The sequence below is a fragment of the Danio aesculapii genome, chromosome 18 (assembly GCF_903798145.1).
Source record: "Danio aesculapii chromosome 18, fDanAes4.1, whole genome shotgun sequence".
Classification (NCBI taxonomy): Eukaryota; Metazoa; Chordata; class Actinopteri; order Cypriniformes; family Danionidae; genus Danio; species Danio aesculapii.
The window spans coordinates 26,474,329-26,496,613 of NC_079452.1; the positions used below are offsets into that span (position 1 = coordinate 26,474,329).

Consider the following 22,285-nt stretch of genomic DNA (forward strand, 5'->3'; position numbering starts at 1 on the left):
CATGGCACATGAAGGTACGAGAGACAAGACGTCAACATGACGTCAGATTGACGATGTACCCCAATGTCAAACCGGGTTGACGTCAGAACCCAACGTCAGGCCGAAGTCAATGTCCAATGTCGGACAGACGTTGCATTTTGGTTAATTTCCAACGCAACCTAAAAACACTAGAGTTGCACTGTTTACCGGTTCTATGATAGTATCATGACACTATGGCTGTATTTAACACTGCAGATCCTGATGGTCAATTCCGATTTTGTGACTGTATCCGATTTTTTTGATGACCTGCTTACGTCATCTTTTAAAAGTGACTCGTACCCGATCGTCAGCATTTACACTGCACAGGGCAAAGCCGCAATGACCAGAAAAAAAAGAGCGAGCGCTGACTAACAGCTGATAATTAAAGAGTGCTCTTTTCTCTATTCCTGTATGTAATCTGTTCACAGCTCTGGACAAGCTGTTTTACTATAGTTTATGACAAGAAGGTTCTCATTTGTCCATCTTCTTTTGATATATAGACTTTTTTAAACCATTAGGCATCCTAATGTCATGTCCATTTATGCACGTGATGTATATGCACTAGTTTTGTATTAGTTTATATTGGTTACGTGGCGGACATTTCGCTCTCTCGCTCTCGTTAACATGCTTAAATACCTGTGCTATATGACAATATGAAAGCTGTTTAAGTCCTCGTGTGTGAGATTTAAGGTTTGGGACTCTGCTGAAGTCTGTTCTGAAATGAAAGTGTCAGACTTGTCGTCATTCGCTCTGGTTATTAATGACGCGCGACTCGTATTGACAGGTGAAAATCCGATCTACCAGCTTAAACTGCAGACACGAGGGCACGGATCCCATTCATATCGGATACATTTCCACATATGAACAAGGCCTGAATCTGATTTGAGTAAATCGGAATCCATGTGATTTGTTCCTGCTTACATGTACATGGGCCATATCTGATCTGTGCCACATGAGGGAAAAAAAAATCGGAATTGGGTCACTTGAACAGTGCAGTGTAAATGCAGCCTTTGACTCCAAAATACTGGTGATGTCACAATTTTTTTTTGTTTTCGTCACAGTTTGCATATTCTCCGTGTTCGTGTGGGTTTCCTCCAGGGGTTTTGCATTAAAACTAGCCTGTGCTAATGTTATGTTATTAATGACATGAAAGAGTCGACTGCATGTGTTTTGCACTATAATTAGTCATTGTTTTTTTTTGCATTGTGTTATGAGCTGTCAAACAGTATTTTGTCTGCCAAATTGTGGCGCGTTGCAAAATATGATCATCTTGTGTTTTATTGATGACGTCACCAGAGACTGGTTGACGTAGACTCGACTTTAATAACATAAAAGTCGACTTCAAAAAATCTGAAGTCGTTTACTCGTTCAGAGTAAATCAAATATAGTTTTGGGTTTCATTATTGCAATATGACATCTGAAAAACTGGCAAAGCAACAATACCAGTGTAGAAACTATTCAGACCTACAAATGTTTACATACAAGTGAATAAAAGACTCTATAGGCTCATATAGAGTGATCAGAGGGTGAGGTTTAAAATAACAGGGTCTTTTCATGAAAGATCAGTGTTTGTGTAGAAATAAAATACTCTTTTGGAGTTTTTTATTATTGTAATTTGATTTCTGACAAAACACACAACCAAAACTGAAAGTGCCTTCAAAAAAAATGCTCCAATAGGTACGTAGAGCCCCCCCCCCCCACACCCTTTTATTCATTCATTCATTTATTTTATTTTCAGCTTAGTCCCTTTATTAATCTGGGGTCACCACAGCGGAATGAACTGTCAACTTATCCAGCACATGTTTTACGCAGCGGATGCCCTTCCAGCTGCAACCCATCACTGGGAAACATCCATACACACTCACATTCACACTCATACACTACGGACAATTTAGCTTACCCAATTCACCTGTACCACATGTCTTTGGAATGTGGGGGAAACCGGAGCACCCGGAGGAAACCCACACGAACACGTGGAGAACATGCAAACTCCACACAGAAACGCCAACTGACCCAGCCGAGGCTCGAATCAGTGACCTTTTTGCCGTGAGGCGACAGCACTACCTACTGCGCCACTGCGTCACCTCCCACCCTTTTAATAGTTTTAAAATATGTTAAGTTGTTTTATTTTTATTTTATTTTATTATATATAATGTTTATTTAATTTATTTATTCTTTTGCCAATTAAATTAGCAATATTAGGTCAATATTATTAGCCCCTATAAAAATAGTGTTATTCAGATTGTCTCCAAAACAAACCACTGTTTACAATGACTTGCCTAATCACCCTAACTTGGACCAGGGGGGGCTAAGTCGGAGAACTCAATCTGGTCCCCTGGGCTCTGCGCTGGTTGGGGAAATTCCAAAATTAAACCAAAACACTCCGTTACAATTGGCTTAAGAATTTAAGCAAAATTTGGGACATTGCAACCTGCAGTACCTGAGAATGCAAACAATTACCCTAACTTTACCCTAATTAACCTAGTTAAGCCTTTAAATGTCACTTTAAGCTGAATACTAGTGACTTGAAGAATATCTAGTCTAATATTATTTACTGTCATCATGACAAAGAGAAAATAAATCAGTTATTATGGAATAATAATTTAAAATATCATGTTTAAAATGTGGGTTTCCTCCAGGGTGCTCCGGTTTCCCCCACAGTCCAAACACATGCGCTACAGGGGAATTGATTAACTAAACTGACCGTAGTGTAAGTGTGTATGGGTGTTTCCCAGTGATAGGTTGCAACTGGAAGGGCATCCGCTGCGTATAACATATGCTGGATAAGTTGGTGGTTCATTCCGCTGTGGCGACCCCAGATTAATAATGAATATGAATGTGTGAATATGAATGAATGAATGCTTTAAAATGTGTTCCACAATGTTATTCAGAAATATCTGAAGAACATAAAAAGTTCACAGAGGGGCTAATAATGTCTGATAACTGTGTGTGCTGTAGAGGAGACGCTGGTGGATTTACCTTGGCTGCTCTGAGGAGAATCTCCCGCTCGCGCTCGTCTTTCCTCTGCTTCTCCATCCGCTCCAACTGCTCAAAGAACTTCAGCTGCGCACGCACATCAGACGCCGGCTCACACCACTCGTCTTCCTGAGGACACACACACACACAAACACACACACACAAACACATAAACACAAATACACACATAAACAAACACACACGCATACAAAACATAAATACACACACACAGACACACACAAACAAACACACATACATAAACACAAACAAACAAACACATACAGACGCACACACACACACAGATGCACACACACAAAAGCAAACACAAACACACATAAACACACACACAAACACAAACACACACATACACACAAACAAACAAAACCCACTCACAGACGCACATGCATACACATAAACACACAAACAAACACACACACACACACACACACACACACACACACACACACACACACAAAACACGCACAAACACATAAACACACACACAAAAATACATATAAACAAACACAAATACAAACAAAAAAAACAGACATACAGACGCACACACGCACGGATGCACACACATAAACACACAAAAGCACACACACACAAACACAGCCACACACAAATGCCACACACAAAAACACACACACATAAGCACACACAAAACACAAACACACACACATACAAACACACACACACGCGCAAACACATATACACACACATACATAAACACAGCCACACACAAACACACAAAAACACAGACGCGCACACACACACACACGCACATACACATACACACAAACAAACACACACACATAAACACAAACAAACAAACACACACACACACATAAAACAAGCACACACAAACAAACACACACAGAAACACAGACGCACACAAAAACACACACACACAAACAAACAAACACATAAAAACAAGCACACACAAACACACACACACACAAACAAACACATAAAAACAAGCACACACAAACACACACAGACATAAACACAAACAAACACACACATGAAAACAAGCACACACAAACACACACACACACACACACAAACACACACACAAACAAACACATAAAAACAAGCACACACAAATACACACAGACATAAACACAAACAAACACACACATAAAAACAAGCACACAAAACACACACAAACACACACACACAAACACACGCACACACACAAACACAAACACACGCACACACACAAACACACACAGACATAAACACAAACAAACACACACATAAAAACAAGCACACAAAAACACACACACACACACACACAAACACACACACAAACACACACACACAAACAAACACAAAAAACAAGCACACACAAACACACACAGACATAAACACAAACAAACACACACATAAAAACAAGCACACACAAACACACACACACAAACACACACACACACAAACACACACACACACACACAAACAAACAAACACATAAAAACAAGCACACACAAACACACACACACATAAACAAACGCGCGCGCACACACACACACACAAACAAACACACACACAGAGAAATAGAGAAACAGCCCGTGAGTTCTGATACACACACACACACTTTAATAATTGTTTCTGGCTCAATCCTGACTCAAACTTTCTTCATGAGCAGGTGAGTTTAGTTTCCTCTAAAAGCATGTTGACTTCAGAGCGTGCGGGATCTTTCCAGCACTTCCTGCGCTGCCGTTTCATTTTCTGACAGGCCTGTCATCCCCGTCTCCATCTCTCCTGTCCTTTGTTGGCTATGAAGTCAGGACGATCTTGCTGTTTTGTTTTTATTTTGCTGATGTCGACAGAGTGTCTTCATACGGCTCATTTATAAAGCGGAGAGCGGCAGACGAGAACCAACACAAGAAAAACAGCAAACACAGAACAACAAAACGTGCGTCCTGCGTAAACCACTCGCCATCTACACAAATAAACAGCCTTTAAAGCGCCGCCGCCTGCTCCTCTCTGTGTGCTGTGTTTGTGTGAATGCGAGGCTCTTGAAGACAGAAGCGCTGGCTGTCGGACGCTCTGCTGCTTCTTTGAATACTCGATTGTTTACCTGCCTGCTTCAGTCTCTTTGTAGTTCATGTGCCCAAAAGTTTCCACTCCAACAACAGCATTTCAGCTCAATTACTGCGGTGAGCTGCATTTATTACATCTAAATGTCGAACTCCACAAGCTCCATGTGCTGTACATTAATGAGCACACCTCCATTTCAAAACTAATATTTTGATCCATTTCTCAGAGAATATAGACAATATATGTGTATATACTTACACAAAGCAGTTTTATTAAACAGATATATCTGTTTAAATAAAGAGTTTGGTCACTACACATCTTTAGGAACACAAACATAATGTAATTAAACATTTTTATGAATTTTTTGTGAATTTTTTATGAATATTTTGTGACTTTTTCAAAAATTTGTAGTGATTTTTTAATGATTTTTGTGAATTTTAAGTGAATTCTTACTGAATTTTTAGTAAATTTGAAGTTAATTTTTTTATGAATTTTTAATGATTTTTTATATGAATTTTTAGTGAATTTTTAATGATTTTTTGTGAATTTTAAGTGAATTCTTAATGAACTTTTTGTGAGTTTTAAGTGAATTCTTAATGAACTTTTTGTGAATTTTAAGTGAATTCTTAATGAATTTTTTGTGAATTTGTCGTGAACTTAAAGTGAATTTTTTTATGAATTTTTAATGATTTCTTTTATTTTATCTGAATTTTTAGTGAATTTTGTAATGAATTTTTAATACATTTTTAGAATTTTTTTAATGATTTTTTAATGAATTTTTGTATGAATTTCAAGTAAATTTTTTATGAATTTGTAATGAATTTTTAATACATTTTTAGAATTTTTTTAATGATTTTTTAATGAATTTTTGTATGAATTTCAAGTAAATTTTTTATGAATTTGTAATGAATTTTTCGTGAATTTTAAGTAGATTTTTTGTGAATTTTTTGTGAATTTGTAGTGAATTTTTTAATGAATTTTTAATGATTTTTTTATTTTATATGAATTTTTAGTGAATTTTTAATGATTTTTTGTGAATTTTAAGCGAATTCTTAATGAATTTTTTGTGAATTTGTAGTGAACTTGTAGTGAATTTTTTATGAATTGTTTTATTTTATATGAATTTTTAGTGAATTTGTAATGAACTTTTAATAAATTTTAAATTCATTTTTGTTACATTTTTCATGTTTTTTAATGAATTTTTGTATGAATTTAAAGCATTTTTTTATGAATTTGTAATGAATTTTAAGTAGATTTTTTTGTTAATTTTTAATGATTTTCTAATAAATTTTTAGTGACTTTTTAATGACCATTTTGTGAATTATTAATGATTTTTTTGTAAATTTGTAGTGAAAAAAGCTTTCCTATGTAAAAGAATGGACTGATACATTAAACACTAGACACGTGATGGAAAAACTATGTTTCATTAAAACAACAGACAGAAGACTTTTTCCTAGTTAGGAGTAAATGGATTGATTATTTTAAGCATCTACGCCCACATTTTTCTTGAATTGTCATTTTTATTTATTTAAGTTACTTATTTATTCACTGATTAAATTTTTACTTAATTTTATTGTTTAATTTATTTATTTATTTATTTTTATTACATTTTATTATTTTATTTTTTTTAATTGTTTCATTTGCTTATTCGTTTATTTTAATTTTATTGAATTTTATTATTTATTTATATTTATTTTTACTTTATTTGTTTATTTTTACTTAATTTTATTTATTTTTATAAATTGTTATTGTTTTATTTATTTATTCTTTCATTTTCATTTAATTAATTAATTTATTTATTTTAATATTATTTATTTTTATTGTTTTATTTATTTATTTGTTCATTTTTATTTTATTTATTTATTTATTTTAATTTAATTTATTTAATATTGTTTTATTTATTTATTCGTTCATTTTTATTTATTTATTTATTTATTATTTTAAAGGTAATTTTTTAATGACTTGTAGCTCCCCTATTTTATTTATTTATTTATGTATTTATTTATTTCAATTTTATTTATTTATTATTCTTTTATTTATTTATGTATTTATTCGTTCATTTTTATTTATTTATTTATTGATTGACTTATTTATTTATTATTTTAAAGACAATTTTTCAATAACTTGTAGCTCCCCTATTTTATTTATTTATTTATTTAAATTGTTTTTATTAATTATTGTTTTATTTATTTATTCGTTCATTTTTATTTATTTATTTATTTATTTATTTATTATTTTAAAGATCATTTTTCAATGACTTGTAGCTCCCCTATTTTATTTATTTATTTAAATTTTCTCATTAACTATTGTTTTATTTATTTATTCGTTCATTTTTATTTATTTATTCATTATTTTAAAGGGTAATTTTTTATTTATTTATTTTAATTTGATTGTATTTATTTTTATTTATTTATTCGTTCATTTTTATTTATTTATTAATAAATTAAAATTTAACACTATATAGTTGCTGTTAAAGGGAGGAAAATATAAAGCACATGTAAAATCTACACAGTAGGTCTAATATGTATTTTCTTTCTGAAAACAAAAATTTTACATAAAAATAAACTGTAAAAAGCTTTCCATAAAGTATAAAAACAAAAGAAAGAAACTCAGAAAGGTTATAAACAATGGTGAGCAGAATATCATTGAGTGTGTGTGAACCGTCCCTATAAAAAGCAGCACCATATGAATAAAAGCATCTCGTACCTTACACGAGTCCATTCTGTGCTGCGCGATGGAGGAAACTTTCTCCAGCACCGTTCGTAATCTGGACTGCGTGGCGTGAGAAATAAAGCTCACCGCCTCCAGCGGGACGTCCGTCACTCCAAACCTCTTCGCTAAAACAAAAAAAAGCCACAGATGCAGATGTTACGAAAAGATCAATAATCAAACGCAACATCACCACACAGATGTCTGGAAGGAAGTTCAGTGAGAGCATATTACATCTGTCCTATCCTATAAATCTGAAAAAAAAGCTCCAGTGTGTGTGTTGGGAAAATAAAGGGTTAGGTAGATGAACTGACTCCATATTATTAGCTTTTTAATATTTTATAATAGGTTGCAAGGTGACTCAGCGGTTAGCACTGTTGCCTCACAGCAAGAAGGTCTCTGGTTCGAGTGCTGGTTGGGTCAGTTTTATAAAATAATAGATAAAGTATAGTAGATAGTATAATATATAACATATTTTGAATGAGTGTTTACATTTTTACACTTTAAGTTATCATTTAAATCAGGTTTTGGTATTTTTATTAGATATAAAAAACAATTTTCATCAGTACATTTTAATTATCATTTATTTTTGTTTTAGTTGAGTTAATTAACTGAATTAGCAAAAGTTTTGTATTTTTTAAGTCTCTTAATCTTTGTTTCATTTAAAGTAACAGTTTCACTATGACTTTACTTCTCTATGGGTGATGGAGCAGATGTTTGGAAGGAAGTTCAGTGCGAGAAAATGACATCTGTCTTATTTTAAAGAAAGAAAGCTGCAGTGTGTGTTGGGAAAATAAAGGGTTGCTATGATGAACTGACACGACCTGCATCTGAAACACAAATTAGTGGAGAGGTTTTTCTGCAGCTCTTGTGGCTCATTTTTAAACATGATTTCCTGAAACTTCAGACAAGTGAGTTTGGATGAGACTTTGTGGTTTGGAAAGTCAACAAAGCTGATCCAACCAGCTAGAAGAGCTCAGGAGACTGAAAGATCTCAGAGCTTTCACCTACAGTTGCAAATAAAAACTGATTCAATAGTCAGAAATCATATAGCATAATCATATAACGCTATAAATGAACATGTGGCAGCTCAGCTGAGTTTCCCACTATAGCAATGTATCTTGGCTCTTATAAGAACCGTACACTTTTCTTCTTCTTTTTTAAAGGCTCATTTTACAGAAGTTCAATATTTTAGTTTTAGCATTTTTAAAACCAGACAGCAGATCTTCGCGTCTAACAGGAGCACTTTTAGCTTAGCTTAGCATAATCATTGAATTGGATTAGAACATTAGCATCTCAAAAATGACCAACGAGTTTGAATTTTCCTATTTCAAGCTTGACTCTTCTGTAGTTACGTCGAGTACTAAGACTGATGGAAAATGAAAAGTTGTTATTTTCTAGGCTCATATAGCTAGAGACTATACTCTCATTACAGCGTAATAATCGAGGAGCTTTACAGCCGTACCATGACTGAAGCAGGCACAATGATATTCCACAGAGCCTGAAAATATATAGTCCCCAGCTATATTTAACTAGTTATAGTTATATAGTTATAGCCCCACTCCAAAGGACTGATAGCCCCACCCTAAATGATTGATAGCCCAACCCTCAATGACTGATAGGCCCACGCCAATAGACTGAAAGCCCCGGCACAAAGGACTGATAGCTCCGCCCTAAAGAGCTGATAGCTCCACCCAAAAGGGCTGATAATCACACCGCAAAAGACTGATGGCCCCAGATCAAACAACTGATAGCTTTGGCCCAAACGACTGATAGCTCCGCTCTAAATAGCTAATAGCTCCGCCCTAAAGAACTGATAGCCCTGCCCCAAAGGACTGATAGCCACGGGCCAAAGGACTGATAGCTCCACCCCAAATGACAGATGGCCCAACCCCAAATGACAGATAGCCCCACCCTAAAGGACTGATAGCCCCAGCACAATGGACTGGTAGCTCCTGCACAAAGGACTGATAGCTCCGCCCTAAAGAGATGATTGCACTGCCCTAAAGAACTGATAGCCCCGCTCTAGGACTGATAGTCACGCCCCAAAGGACTGATGGCCCCGGGCCAAAGGACTGATAGACCCGGGCCAATAGACTGATACCCCCGGGCCAAAGGACTGATAGCTCAACCCTGATAGCTCCACCCTAAATGACTGATAGCTCCGCCCTAAAGAGCTGATAGCACGACCCTAAAGAACTGATAGTCCCGTTCTATAGGACTGATAGTCACGCCCAAAAGGACTGATAGCCCCAGGCCAAAGGACTAATAGCTCTATTCTAAATGACTGATAGCCCTGGCCCAATCGACTGATAGCTCAACCCCGATAGCGCCACCCTAAATGACTGATAGCTCCGCCCTAAAAAAAAAAAGTATAGCCCCGGCAAAACTGAAAGCTCCGCCCTAAAGGTCTGTCAGCCCCGCCCTAAATTACTGATAGTCCCCGCCCAAAGAACTTATAGCTCTGTGACTTCCATGTGACCAGAAGTGAAAAGGTGTTTGGAGAGGGCAGGGGAGGTTATAATGAGGGTAAATATATGTTTAAAAAATAATGAAGTGCACAGATACATCGTTTATAACATATACAAAAAGATCTAATTTTAACTTCATGGCAACAATTACTTAATTTAACAATTATCTCTGATGATTTTCAAGATGTTGGGAAAGAGAACATTAAGATCAGGTCTCACGATACTTAAGCTTACGATGTTTTTGGGAAATGAAACCCAGCTCACTTGATGTTGAAAGAATCCACTGAGAAAAGAGTTCATGTTGGTCTTTTGATATTATTATTGATTATCCTGGCAAAGCTGAGCTCGGTTTGAGATATCTTTGAGCAAAATAAGTGTAATTCTTCAACATTTCATCGGCCTGCTGCTACAGAGAAACATTTGAGATTCCCATTTTAATTTCCAATTCCTTTTTTCCTGCAGAAATAATAAAAGAGGAAAGAAAAACAGTTTTCTCTTTCAAGTGAATTGACGACTTCTGCTTTAAAGAATAATTAGCAGAGGATGTTAGAAGATGGCTGAAAAGCTTCAGAGCGCTTCTATCTACAACATCCACATCTTTAATTTGCTATTAACATAAGATCTCCTTCCACCGTTATTTTAAGAAAATCACACCAATTATTTAAATCAGCTGCTGAACGTGCTGAGAGTGTCCTTAATGACTCCAAACCAGAGAAAAAGAAACAAGATGAGGAGCATCTTAAGGCCAAGGCTTTTTCAGAAGATGTAGATGAAGAACTTTTGTTCAGACCAAAAATAAAAAAAAACAGCTTTAAAATAGTTGAAAAACTTCTGGTCAAATGCATCAAAATGAACGTTTCCGTCCACATAAACAATATATCAGAAGAGAGAGAGCAGCAGCAGACAGACTTCAGTGTAGAAGCTTTGCTCCTCACAAGATCACATGCATGAACTATATGTATATTAATGCATTTGGCATAAATTTGACACTCTGATCCAAAGCACTTTGAATTCAAGGCATGAATGTTACAAGTATATACTGACAGTTCTCATAAATCACAGATAATGATATAATTAAATATTCAAATGATTTATTTCTCATCTCACATATATTTTATATATAATTAATTGTATATTTAATTATATTATATAACATAATCTATTTGTGAGTTCCATTATAAGATGTTGATATGCTCTGTGCACTTTTGATGATGAGAATTCAACTCTACAGTTTAACAAAGTGATGTTAATTAACATTTTAGTAGTTTACAATAATATGATGTGGAAGAAATAATAATATAAAGAGAAATAGGTTTGTAAAATAACAGAAAATATTTATTACAAGGTTTTTGTAGTGTAATATACAACATCAACCCAGAAAATATAGCACTTTACACTTAAAACTGTTCATAAAAGTCACTTTTTGGAACTTTTTAAGGTTACAAGTTGTTGTAGGAAAGATCAACATCCCATAATGCAATTCACAAGCAGAAATGAATGGGGAAAATAAAAACATGAATCGCAAAATAAAGAAAAATGCTAATTTGTGGACATGTATAACGCATGCCATTTCTGATATGATGCTGGCTTGATTTCCTGCTGTTTAAGAAAAGACTGAGCAGACGTGATCTTTGTGTTTGAGGGTGATTCAGGGTGTGTGTGTGTGTGTGTGTGTGTGTGTGTGTTTGAATTTCTCTCAGATTGAGCAGAGCATTCATTCAAGAGACACTCTTTATATTATATAAATCTATAACTAATGGAAAGCTATAGTAAAGCATGACCTTTTACTATTATGCATTGTTTTATTTATAATAATGAAGACTTGCATTGAATTCTCTCCATGATCTACTGTTATACAGGAATGCACATAAAGTATAACGCATGCCATTTCTGATATGATGCTGGCTTGATTTCCTGCTGTTTAAGTAAAGACTGAGCAGACGTGATCTTTGTGTTTGAGGATGATTTAGGGAGTGTGTGTGTGTGTGTGACCTTTTACTATTATGCATTGTTTTATATATAAATAAAGAAGACTTACATTGAATTCTCTCCATAATCTACTGTTATACAGGAATGGACATAAAGTATAACACATGTAGTTTATATTTATTACAGAAAAACTGCTATTCTACAGATATCTTTACAGTGTAAAACACATGCAATTTCTGATTTGACGCTGGTCTGAGTTCCTGCTGTTTAAGAAAAGACTGAGCAGACGTGATCTTTGTGTTTGAGGGTGATTCAGGGTGTGTGTGTGTGTGTGTGTGTGTGTGTGTTTGAATTTCTCTCAGATTGAGCAGAGCATTCATTCAAGATACACTCTTTATCTCATATAACTAATGAAAAGTTATAGTAAAGCATGACCTTTTACTATTATGCATTGTTTTATATATAATAATGAAGACTTACACTGAACTCTCCATGATCTACTGTTATACAGGAATGCGCATAAAGTATAACGCATGCCGTTTCTGATATGATGCTGGCTTGATTTCCTCCCTTATAAGTAAGACTGAGCAGACGTGATCTTTGTGTTTGAGGATGATTTAGGGAGTGTGTGTATGCGCGCATTTCTCTCAGATTGAGCCGAGCATTGCATTCAAGATACACTCTTTACACTTAAAAAAATTACCTTTGCTGTTTGTTCAAACTACTTGATCTGAAACTGCACAATACTTGAGGTTTTTGTTTTGCGACAACTTAATTGTTTTATGTTCAGTCCACTTAAATTTGTAAAAACTAACAAGTTAACTTAATTCCTTCATGTTGTCCCAACACAAATCAACGGTGTGGAACCCAGCATTTCTTACAGTGTATCTGATATACATGTATAACTAATGGAAAGCTATAGTAAGGCATGACCTTTTACTATTATGCATTGTTTTATATATAAATAAAGAAGACTTACACTGAATTCTCTCCATAATTTACTGTTATACAGGAATGCACATAAAGTATAACACATGCAGTTTATATTTATTACAGAAAACTGCTATTCAACAGATATCTTTACAGTGTAAAACACATGCAATTTCTGATTTGACGCTGGCCTGAGTTCCTGCTGTTTAAGTAAGACTGAGCGGATGTGTTTGAGAGTGATTCGGGGTGTGTGTGTATGTGTGTGTTTCTTTCAGATTGAGCTGAGCATTGCATTCAAGATCCAGTCATTATCTTATTTAAATTTACAACTAATGGAAAGTTATTGTCAAGTACGACCATTTACTTGTATGCATTGTTTTATATATAAATAAAGAAGACTTGCATTGAATTCTCTCCATGATCTACTGTTATACAGGAATGCACATAAAGTATAACACATGCGATTTCTGATATGATGCTGGCTTGATTTCCTGCTGTTTAAGTAAGACTGAGCGGACGTGATCTTTGCGTATGAGGGTGATTTAGGGCGTGTGTGTGTTTCTCTCAGATTGAGCAGAGCTGGCAGGAGTCGTGCCTCCCTTGGTTTGCTGTCACCTATGAGTTCTCCAGCAGCCCATCAACAGCAGGGGGCGCCTCATCCTCCTACACACCGCTGCACCTTTGAGAAGAATTGCAGCGCGCTCCCAGCGACAGCTCCACGACGGCCACACAAACACACACCCGAGAAAACACACACCCGAGGCCTTCTGACGCTTAACTGAGATCTAATGTGTGCCGAACACAAGGCTGACACAACAAGTGCTGTACATCCGCTTTTAACTAGTTTGTGTGGGATGAACTTTGTGCATGTTTTTTCCACGCAAAGGTTATTTCAGTCAACAAAAACTACTAAAACTCAGGCCTGTAGCCAGCCTGGTGGTTCTTTTCTCAAAAAGTGGACCTTATCGCACTTATCTACCTCATTTTCTATTCAATTATGAGGTTTAAATACTGCATTTTAGGCATACTTAAATGTTTGCTGGAGAAGTCTCTTCTGATCACAGATTCATTCATTCATTCATTCATCCATCCTCCTTTGGTTTAGTCTCTATTTCAAAGGTCACCACAACCGCCAATTATTCCAGCATGTTTTAGCAGATACCCTTCCAGCTGCAACCCAGTACTGGAAAACATCCATACACACTCATCCACACACACTCATACACTACTGCCAATTTAGTTAATCAATTCCCCTAAAACGAATGTGTTTGGACTGTGGGCGAAACCCTTAGGAAACCCATGCCAACACGGGGAGAACATTCAAACTCCACACAGAAACACCCAGCCGAGAGTCGAACCAGCAACCTTCTTGCTGTAAGGCCACAGTGCACATCACTGAGCCACCGTGCTGCCTATCAGATTCAAAAATACATTAAAGGGCACATATTTTACCCCTTTTTACATATTGGCTGTGTCAGATAAACAGCACAGTGACAGACATGAAGAAAGCAGATCTCACGTAACGTTTGTGAGAAAAACTACAGTAAGAATTTTACTAATGATTATTTGATGTATTTGTTGTGGAGTTCATTCTTAATTCTAAACTTGTAAAACTTGATCACATTTGATGATGACTGATGATCACAGAGAGCTGAACAGATCTTTTAATCCTGTCCTGTCTTGTTGATTTATATATGTGTTACTATGGAGACATGTTAAAATACGTCTGTCAATCAATTTGGTGGGTGGGGAAACCGTACTCCTACATCACATTGGGGTCGGCCTCAAAATAGGAGGGATTTGGATGCTATTTTAACGTCAGGAAATATAAAAAAGAGACTTATTGTGTTTCTATCAGCCCAATATGACAGTGGACACACTAAACCTGCACACACTTCTGTACAAACAGCTTACAAAAGTGGATTTTCATCATAGGTTCCCTTTAAAAATAGCTACACATTATTACAATTAAAAATAAAATGTTCCTATAAGATTTAATAGTAAAATGTACTTTATTTATAAATGTGACGTAAAGCTGAATTTTCTGCATCATTACAGCAGAACAATGACATTTGTTATTTGTTCAAACTACTTATTTAAATTAAGCTGAAACAACAAATTGTTGAGTATTTTTGGGGGATAACTTAATTGTTTTATGTTCAATCCACTTAAATTGGTAAAAACCAATAAGTTAAAGGTGCTGTTTGTAAGTGTATTACTCATCTAAAGCATAAAAATACCATGTTATGTTTGCAGATATTTCAGAAACATGCTCAGTGAACATTCTTGTTTATCTGAAAACAATGCTGGAGTCAGATATTCTGCTTTGAAAATGTGTTACGTGCCGGAACGTCTTTGTTTTGGTCTCTTTAACCCGCCCAATGGCAGTTTAGCCAATTATATTTCAGCACCCAGGGTTGCCTTGGTGGAAAACAGTGTTTCTCATTTATTCAGTCATGAAGGCTCTCAATGCATGCGTCCTTGACCAAAATGTGACCTTCAGTGGACAGTAGCAGACTTTGAAATGAGACGCAGATTCAGAGTTCCACATGAGGTTATTTGTTAGGGTTCTGCCACTCTGGTCTTGTAAATTCTTGTTTTGGTGGCAGAATCCGGACACTAGCTCTGTTTTGTCTTGTCCTGTAGTGCTTGGCTCGAGTTTTCTTGGGTCGAGCACTTGTTTTGTCATTGTCTGGGTGCGCGCCGTCATAGGTGCATGCGGACCGTGCGCACTAGCGCTCTTGTACTCGTGTTTGTGTTGTTTCGTTTCATTCTCAGCATCTCCGTCTAGTTGGTTTCGGTTTTGGCTGGCGCTGAGATGAAACATGCGCGTTGCATTTATGTGAGCGCACGGTAAAGTGTTTTCACTTATCGTGTGCTCGTGTCTTGCGTCTGTCAAAGCACGTGGCTCTGTGTTTACATTGGTCGCGTGCTTTTGTTGTGTGCTTCAGTGTTGTTTTGTCTCGTCATAAGAACGCGCGGTTAATGAGTTCTCTCATTGGCTGCGTGTTCTTGTCCTGTTTTATGTGAGCACCTGGCTTGTGTTGTCTCTTTGTGTCAGGTGCTCTCCCGTCTATCGTCTAGTCCCACCCTCCTTGTTAACCCATTATTAGTTTATTAGATTCACATGTCTAACACCTGTTTTGTTCACCTGTGTTAATTTACTCCTGCTTATATTCTCCTCATGTCTGCTGTCCTGTGCCAGTTCGTCGTCTATACTTTCCCTGTGTTCCTGCTCTAGCCTTGTCTTGTCAGCCCAACCAAGTTTGTGTTATAGTTATGTGTTTTCCCCCTCGGGGTGGTTTTTGTTGTTGTTTTGTTTTATTTTAATTAATAAATCATCTTGTTTTTGCATTTGAGTCCTCGCTCCCTTTTTCCTCTTACCGACCGTGACAGTTATTAATTAGCAAATTATATAAATATTACAAATATAAACATTAGGTGAGCAGGTTACATTGTATCCCTGTGTCCTAACAACATGCTACGTGATAAGATTTGCAGTGATAAGCAAATTGGCTGTTTGCACCAGACGAAAAAGACAGAACTTATAAATACAGCCATTCAGAAGCACAGAATAGTGCACTCACTGCACTCCGACATAATGGTAAAGCTTATAATCTAATTAATCCATACCTCTTTAACATTATTAAATGTAGATGCTGAATCACTGATATTTGTTGGTTCACACTGAGTCACAGCTCTAAAGTTCAATTTCGAACAATTTATTTTATTTTCCAGATCTGAGGTGAACTATATATGTCATGTAAAATGGAATCCTGTTGTTCAGCTGTGAGTAACAGAAGCTGCTTCTTATATATTAATTTGAGGTGTTGGTTAGGACAAAAACCTTTTAATATGGAAAATATTCCTTCTATCGCGTGCCGTTGCTTTTATATAGACCACGGTTAAAATCAGCCTTTAGGCTCGATAGTCAGACTTGCTGCTCAATCTGGCAACCTGCGCTTGTGATTGTTTTGATCCAGGAATGTAATACCTAGTTCAACCACTGGGTGTCAAACTTCCATACTGCACCTTTATCTTAATTCCTTCATGTAGTCCCAACACAAATCAATGTGGAAACGCAAGTATTTTTTACAGTGTGTCACATTATCCTTTAGAAATAACTTTAATATGATTTTATGATAAGAAAAAGATTTGTAATCAGCTGTGTTGTGGAAACCATGACACATTTTAGATTTCAAAATCAAAAACTGAATATATTTGATATAGAATCTTTTGTATATATTTACATATTTGATATAGACTTCTTTACTGTCACTTTTGATTAAATTAATGTGTCCTCTTTCCAAAAAATAAAAACAAATCAATCTTACTGACTCTGCTCTTCTAAAACTGCAGTGTATATTCCAGCATTGTTTTGAAATATGAATGTTGGTGGTCATCCGCTGAGGAATGTTCCAGGTTAAATAAGCTGACAGATTTGCGGATGCAGTGGAAATGTAGCCGGACGAACATTCAACTTTCATTACAAGCGGATCCTGCAATCTGCTTCTCTTTTTATTTACACAAACACAGAAGGACGAGCTGAACATTTTTTTCTGTGGTAATCCACAGCACGACACACACTGACTTGGGCAGACCACATTTCTTTGTTAACTCAGCTAAAAAAAAAATATATATATATATATATATATATATATATATATATATATATATATATATATACACACACACATACAGCTTAAGACTGCGATTGGCCACTTTTCACATCAGTCAATCAATTCTTGAACTTAAGTAATTATTCTAAGCACAGTGCTGTGATCGTACGCTTCAGGGAACAGCCAATGCTGATCACATCAATGTTTTTGTACGCATCAAAGGATTAAGTGTTAATTTTTCTTTCATTATTCAGCGATTCCTCCGCGTACCACTAGGAGGAGTGGTACGCGTACCACAGTTTGAGAACCACTGTATTAAGGAAACTTACTCTTAATCAGGTTTGTACAGGGTCAAATTTAATTTAATTAAGCCTTTGACTTGAATGAGGCTGAATAAATGAGTCTTGAATAAAATTTTAGACTTATACAGACAACCCAGGCTCATTCTGAAAATGTACCCCTATATACATTTCTGGAGAGCGTCAAATACATCCAAAGGGTACGTTTGTTTGCAGTTTTTTCACAATCCACCAGACGCTGTGTATGTTTTTCAGATCTCAAATTTCTCTCATGAGTGTCATTCGCGCTTCATGTTCTCGCGTAAATCCACCAGTGGCCGCTGTTAACTGACTGACTGACCGACTGACTGACCAACCAACCGATCCCCCACCCACCACCTTCCCTAAACCCAAATGACAGTGTTTTCAAAAGCAATCCAGAAAATCCTCGCCTGATTTTTACCATGTTTTCAGATTTTACCACATTCTCACCCTGTTATTTACTTGTTTATTTATTTATTTTTTTTTAGCTTCTTTTTTGTTTTACCTGCTTTCGGTAACTGTTCTTCGCCAGACTCAAACCTCATCATTGTGATCAACTCCTCTCTGCGTCTCAAGTCTGCCGACATATATGGTGAACGACTAGACAAACTGGTCACAGCGGTAAAGCTGTCTACATGGAGGTACTGTAAGCGGTCAGCTGGTAAGCACATACCACCCCGTAGCATTCGTTTTAAAGACGAAATGCAGTCATACGTACCTCTGGCTACATAATTCGTGATCTCCAGAAATGTATACAGGGGTACGTTTTCAGAATGAGACTCTGTTGCATACAGGGTTAAGCAGTAAGGATTATTTATCTAATGGCCTGGTAAAAAGATTTTATGTAGTAATGTAAAAATGTAGTGATTTCTGAGCCATATATATTTAAATAAAGTGTCACAAAAGCAAACTCTAGCTGTATACTCACTTTTCTTTCAACATATCTTTCAAAATAAATTGACAAGATCTAAAAAACTATAATAAACTAAATGCAATAACAACAGTCTGCAAAGATCAGAGTTAGGTCAGTGCACATGCACTTTAGGGGAATTGATGAACTAAATTGGCTGTAGTGTATGAGTGTGAATGAGTGTGTATGGGTGTTTCCCAGTACTGGGTTGCAGCTGGAAGGGCATCCACTGCGTAAAACATATGCTGGAATAGTTGGCGGTTCATTCCGTTGTGGTGACCCCTGATAAATGATGGACTGAGCCGAAGAAAAATTAATAAATGAAGACTTTTTAAGACTTCTGTATCATTGAAGCATTTTCAAGGATCTCCAGCAGCCATATAAACCCTGAACAATAAAAGCAGAGATATAGATACAGACAATACCATATAGATTGCGGTGAGGACAGACACTGGCCTACATTCACAAGAACAGAGAAACCTTCCCAAGCTCCAGGCGCTCCAGAATAACTCCATATCATCACACAACAACAATCAAACAGGCTTATATGTCCTTCTGCTGCTCTTTTCTATACTTGTGAGCACACATAAACATGCTAGCCTACACTTTCAATCATTCATTCATTTTCTTTTCGGCTTAGTCCCTTTTTTAATCTGCAGTAGCCACTGCAAAATGAACTGCCAACTGTGGATGCCCTTCCAACTGCAACCCAGTACTGGAAAACACCCATAGACACTCACATTCACACAGACTCATACACTACGGCCAATTTAATTCATCAATTCCCTCTCATACACTATGGAAAATTTAGTTTATTCAATTCCCCTATAGCCAGGGCTTAATTTGTGCCGGAACACGCCGGATCCAGATCCGGCACCTCATTTTACCGGTCCTCCTCCTCAACTGCCCTCCTCCCTGTCCGCAGTTCACTTTCACTTTCTTACACGACTCCCAAGCCTCTTCACTTTAATCCACAACACCCATCCCCATCTCCAACCCACCCCAGGCCTTTACTTTCGTCCACGACACCCCTTCGCCAAACACTGGCAAACCCCCCCGCCTCATCTCTCCACTTTCACGTGCGACCCAGGCGGCCTTCTAGGACGGCAGAATAGAGAGGGCGGTGTCTGAGACTAAAACAGTCCTCACTTTCATCCGTGACACTACCCATACCAGTACTTGCTGTTGTAAGCGCAATCACACCCCCGTCTCCCGTTTTCACTTTCGGTTTGAAGACGGCATGATCATCGTTTGCCTAGAGTGCCAGTTCAGCTTGATCCGGCCCAGTGCGCAACACATCTCCATTCTCAGGTAAAATGCTGGACCCGTCACCCCGATCTGTTCCAGGACCTTGCAATTCACAAATTAAGCACTGCCTATAGCTCACGTGTTTGGACTGTGGGGGAAACCAGTGCACCCAGAGGAAACCCACGCCAACACGGGGAGAACAAGAATGAATGATTACTGCCCCCTGTTGGTGCAGAAAGACAAACCCTCTCATGCAGACACAGAACACAGCTCTCGAATCAGTTGGCTTTCGTCTGTTTGGTGTGTTCACTTGCAGCTTTTTGGTCCAGATGGAACCAGATGTGAGCAGACAACAACAGAGTTGTTTTTTTGTGAGCGCTAGTTGTTTTATGCTGGCATAGTGCGTCCCGACCTTTATCTTTTGTGCTGCACTTTGGCCAACTTAATGGACCGTTTTCACATTTGCATGTTTTGTCATTTGTAAACTTTGAGCGCAGTGAATGGGAGAGTACAAACAATCATCTATTTGCAATCCTATTTGCTGAAATAATAAAGGAAAAACTCCACGATGGTGTTATCAAAATTTCAGAAGGAAAATGAGAGCGTGAGCCAGAAGAGGGAATAATGTCAGATTTACAGTCCTGTCCTCATACACACTGCATTACACACACCTCACACAAGCGATCGTTCATTTTTTGTCATTGATGCAAAGAAATAATACATAAATACACATAAATGTTCATCCGTTTTTTTAAAAACCTTAATATTAAGAAGTTTTAAGGATTTAAGATGCTGATGTCATAACAGTCTTGTGAAAAGGCTCCATGGTGTTTCAGAAAGGTAGTGGAATATTGAGAAGTGTGTTTGTGATACCTGTCTCCAGTATCCGCCGGTGTAACAGGCCTGTGGGGAGAAAAGCCTCGTCTTTACAGGATCGGATCTGCGTTCCCACCAGGTCAGAGTTAGTGGCGAGGATGCGAGCGCTTTCCTCATTCAGATTCACACCAGCCATTGACGCCACGTCATTAATATCATCGTCATCTCTGGAACATAAAACACACACAAGACAAACTTCAGTCTGATCTCACTGGACATTATGTTAAATTATTAGTCGGCCTGCCATATTTAAATTTTTGCAAAAAATGCCCAAGTGATGCCCATAGTATTTCCTATTATATTTTTTTCTTCTGGAGAATGTACTTTTTTAACTACACAGAACATAACCAAAGATAACATTAACCACGTTAGTGAAAATAGCCAATGATTTACATTTAGCTGCAGAGCGAGGCTGTATCTCATTAGTAGTTTACTTGATCTCAGTGCTGCATTCGACACTATCGATCATGACATCTTCATAGATCACTTATATTTTACAGGTGTCCAGGAACAAGTCATACTTAACTGACCGTTACCAGTTTGTAAATATTAATGGACAGCTTTCATAAGTCAGGCCAGTAAAGTATGGGGTGCCTCAAGGATCAGTTTTACACCCTTTGATGTTTACAATATACATGCTTCCCCTGGGAGACATTATTAGAAGACATTGGATCAGCTTTTACTGCTATGCAGATGATACTCAATTGTATATTTCAACTAAACCTGACGAGATGTCTAAACTGTTTCAGATAACTGAGTGTATTAAAGATGTTAAAGACTGGATGACCAACAATTATCTTCTCTTAAACTCAGACAAAACAGATATATTACTTATTGGGCCTAAATCCTGTACACAGCATATCTCACCAACTCCACCTACAATTAGAGGGATACAAAGTTAGCGTTAGCTCTACTATAAAAGACCTGGGTGTCATATTAGACAGCAATTTAACTCTAACAGGAGAAAATCATATATCTAATGTGACAAAAACTGCTTTCTTTCATCTGAGAAATATCGCTAAGTTACGAAGTATTCTATCCATCTCAGATGCAGAAAAACTAGTCCATGCTTTTATGACTTCTAGGCTGGACTACTGTAATGCACTGTTTGCTGGCTGCCCAGCATCCTCTATTAACAAACTTCAGCTAGTACACAATGCAGCTGCCAGAGTTCTTACCAGGTCTAGAAAATATGATCACATCACCCCAATTTTATCCTCCTTACACTGGCTGCCT

General features: G+C 36.8%; 1 protein-coding gene across 1 annotated transcript in view; it reads right to left on the bottom strand.

The window, feature by feature from the left end:
- LOC130245889 (transcription initiation factor TFIID subunit 4) overlaps positions 1–22,285 on the bottom strand; it is a 235,191-nt gene that overhangs the window by 127,421 nt on the left and 85,485 nt on the right. Inside the window, exons 11-12 of the mRNA XM_056478679.1 lie at positions 7,744–7,874; positions 2,998–3,123 (exon numbers count right to left, since the gene is read on the bottom strand). Of these exons, the coding sequence (XP_056334654.1) occupies positions 2,998–3,123; positions 7,744–7,874 (257 nt within the window). The remainder of the gene's footprint in view (positions 1–2,997; positions 3,124–7,743; positions 7,875–22,285) is intronic.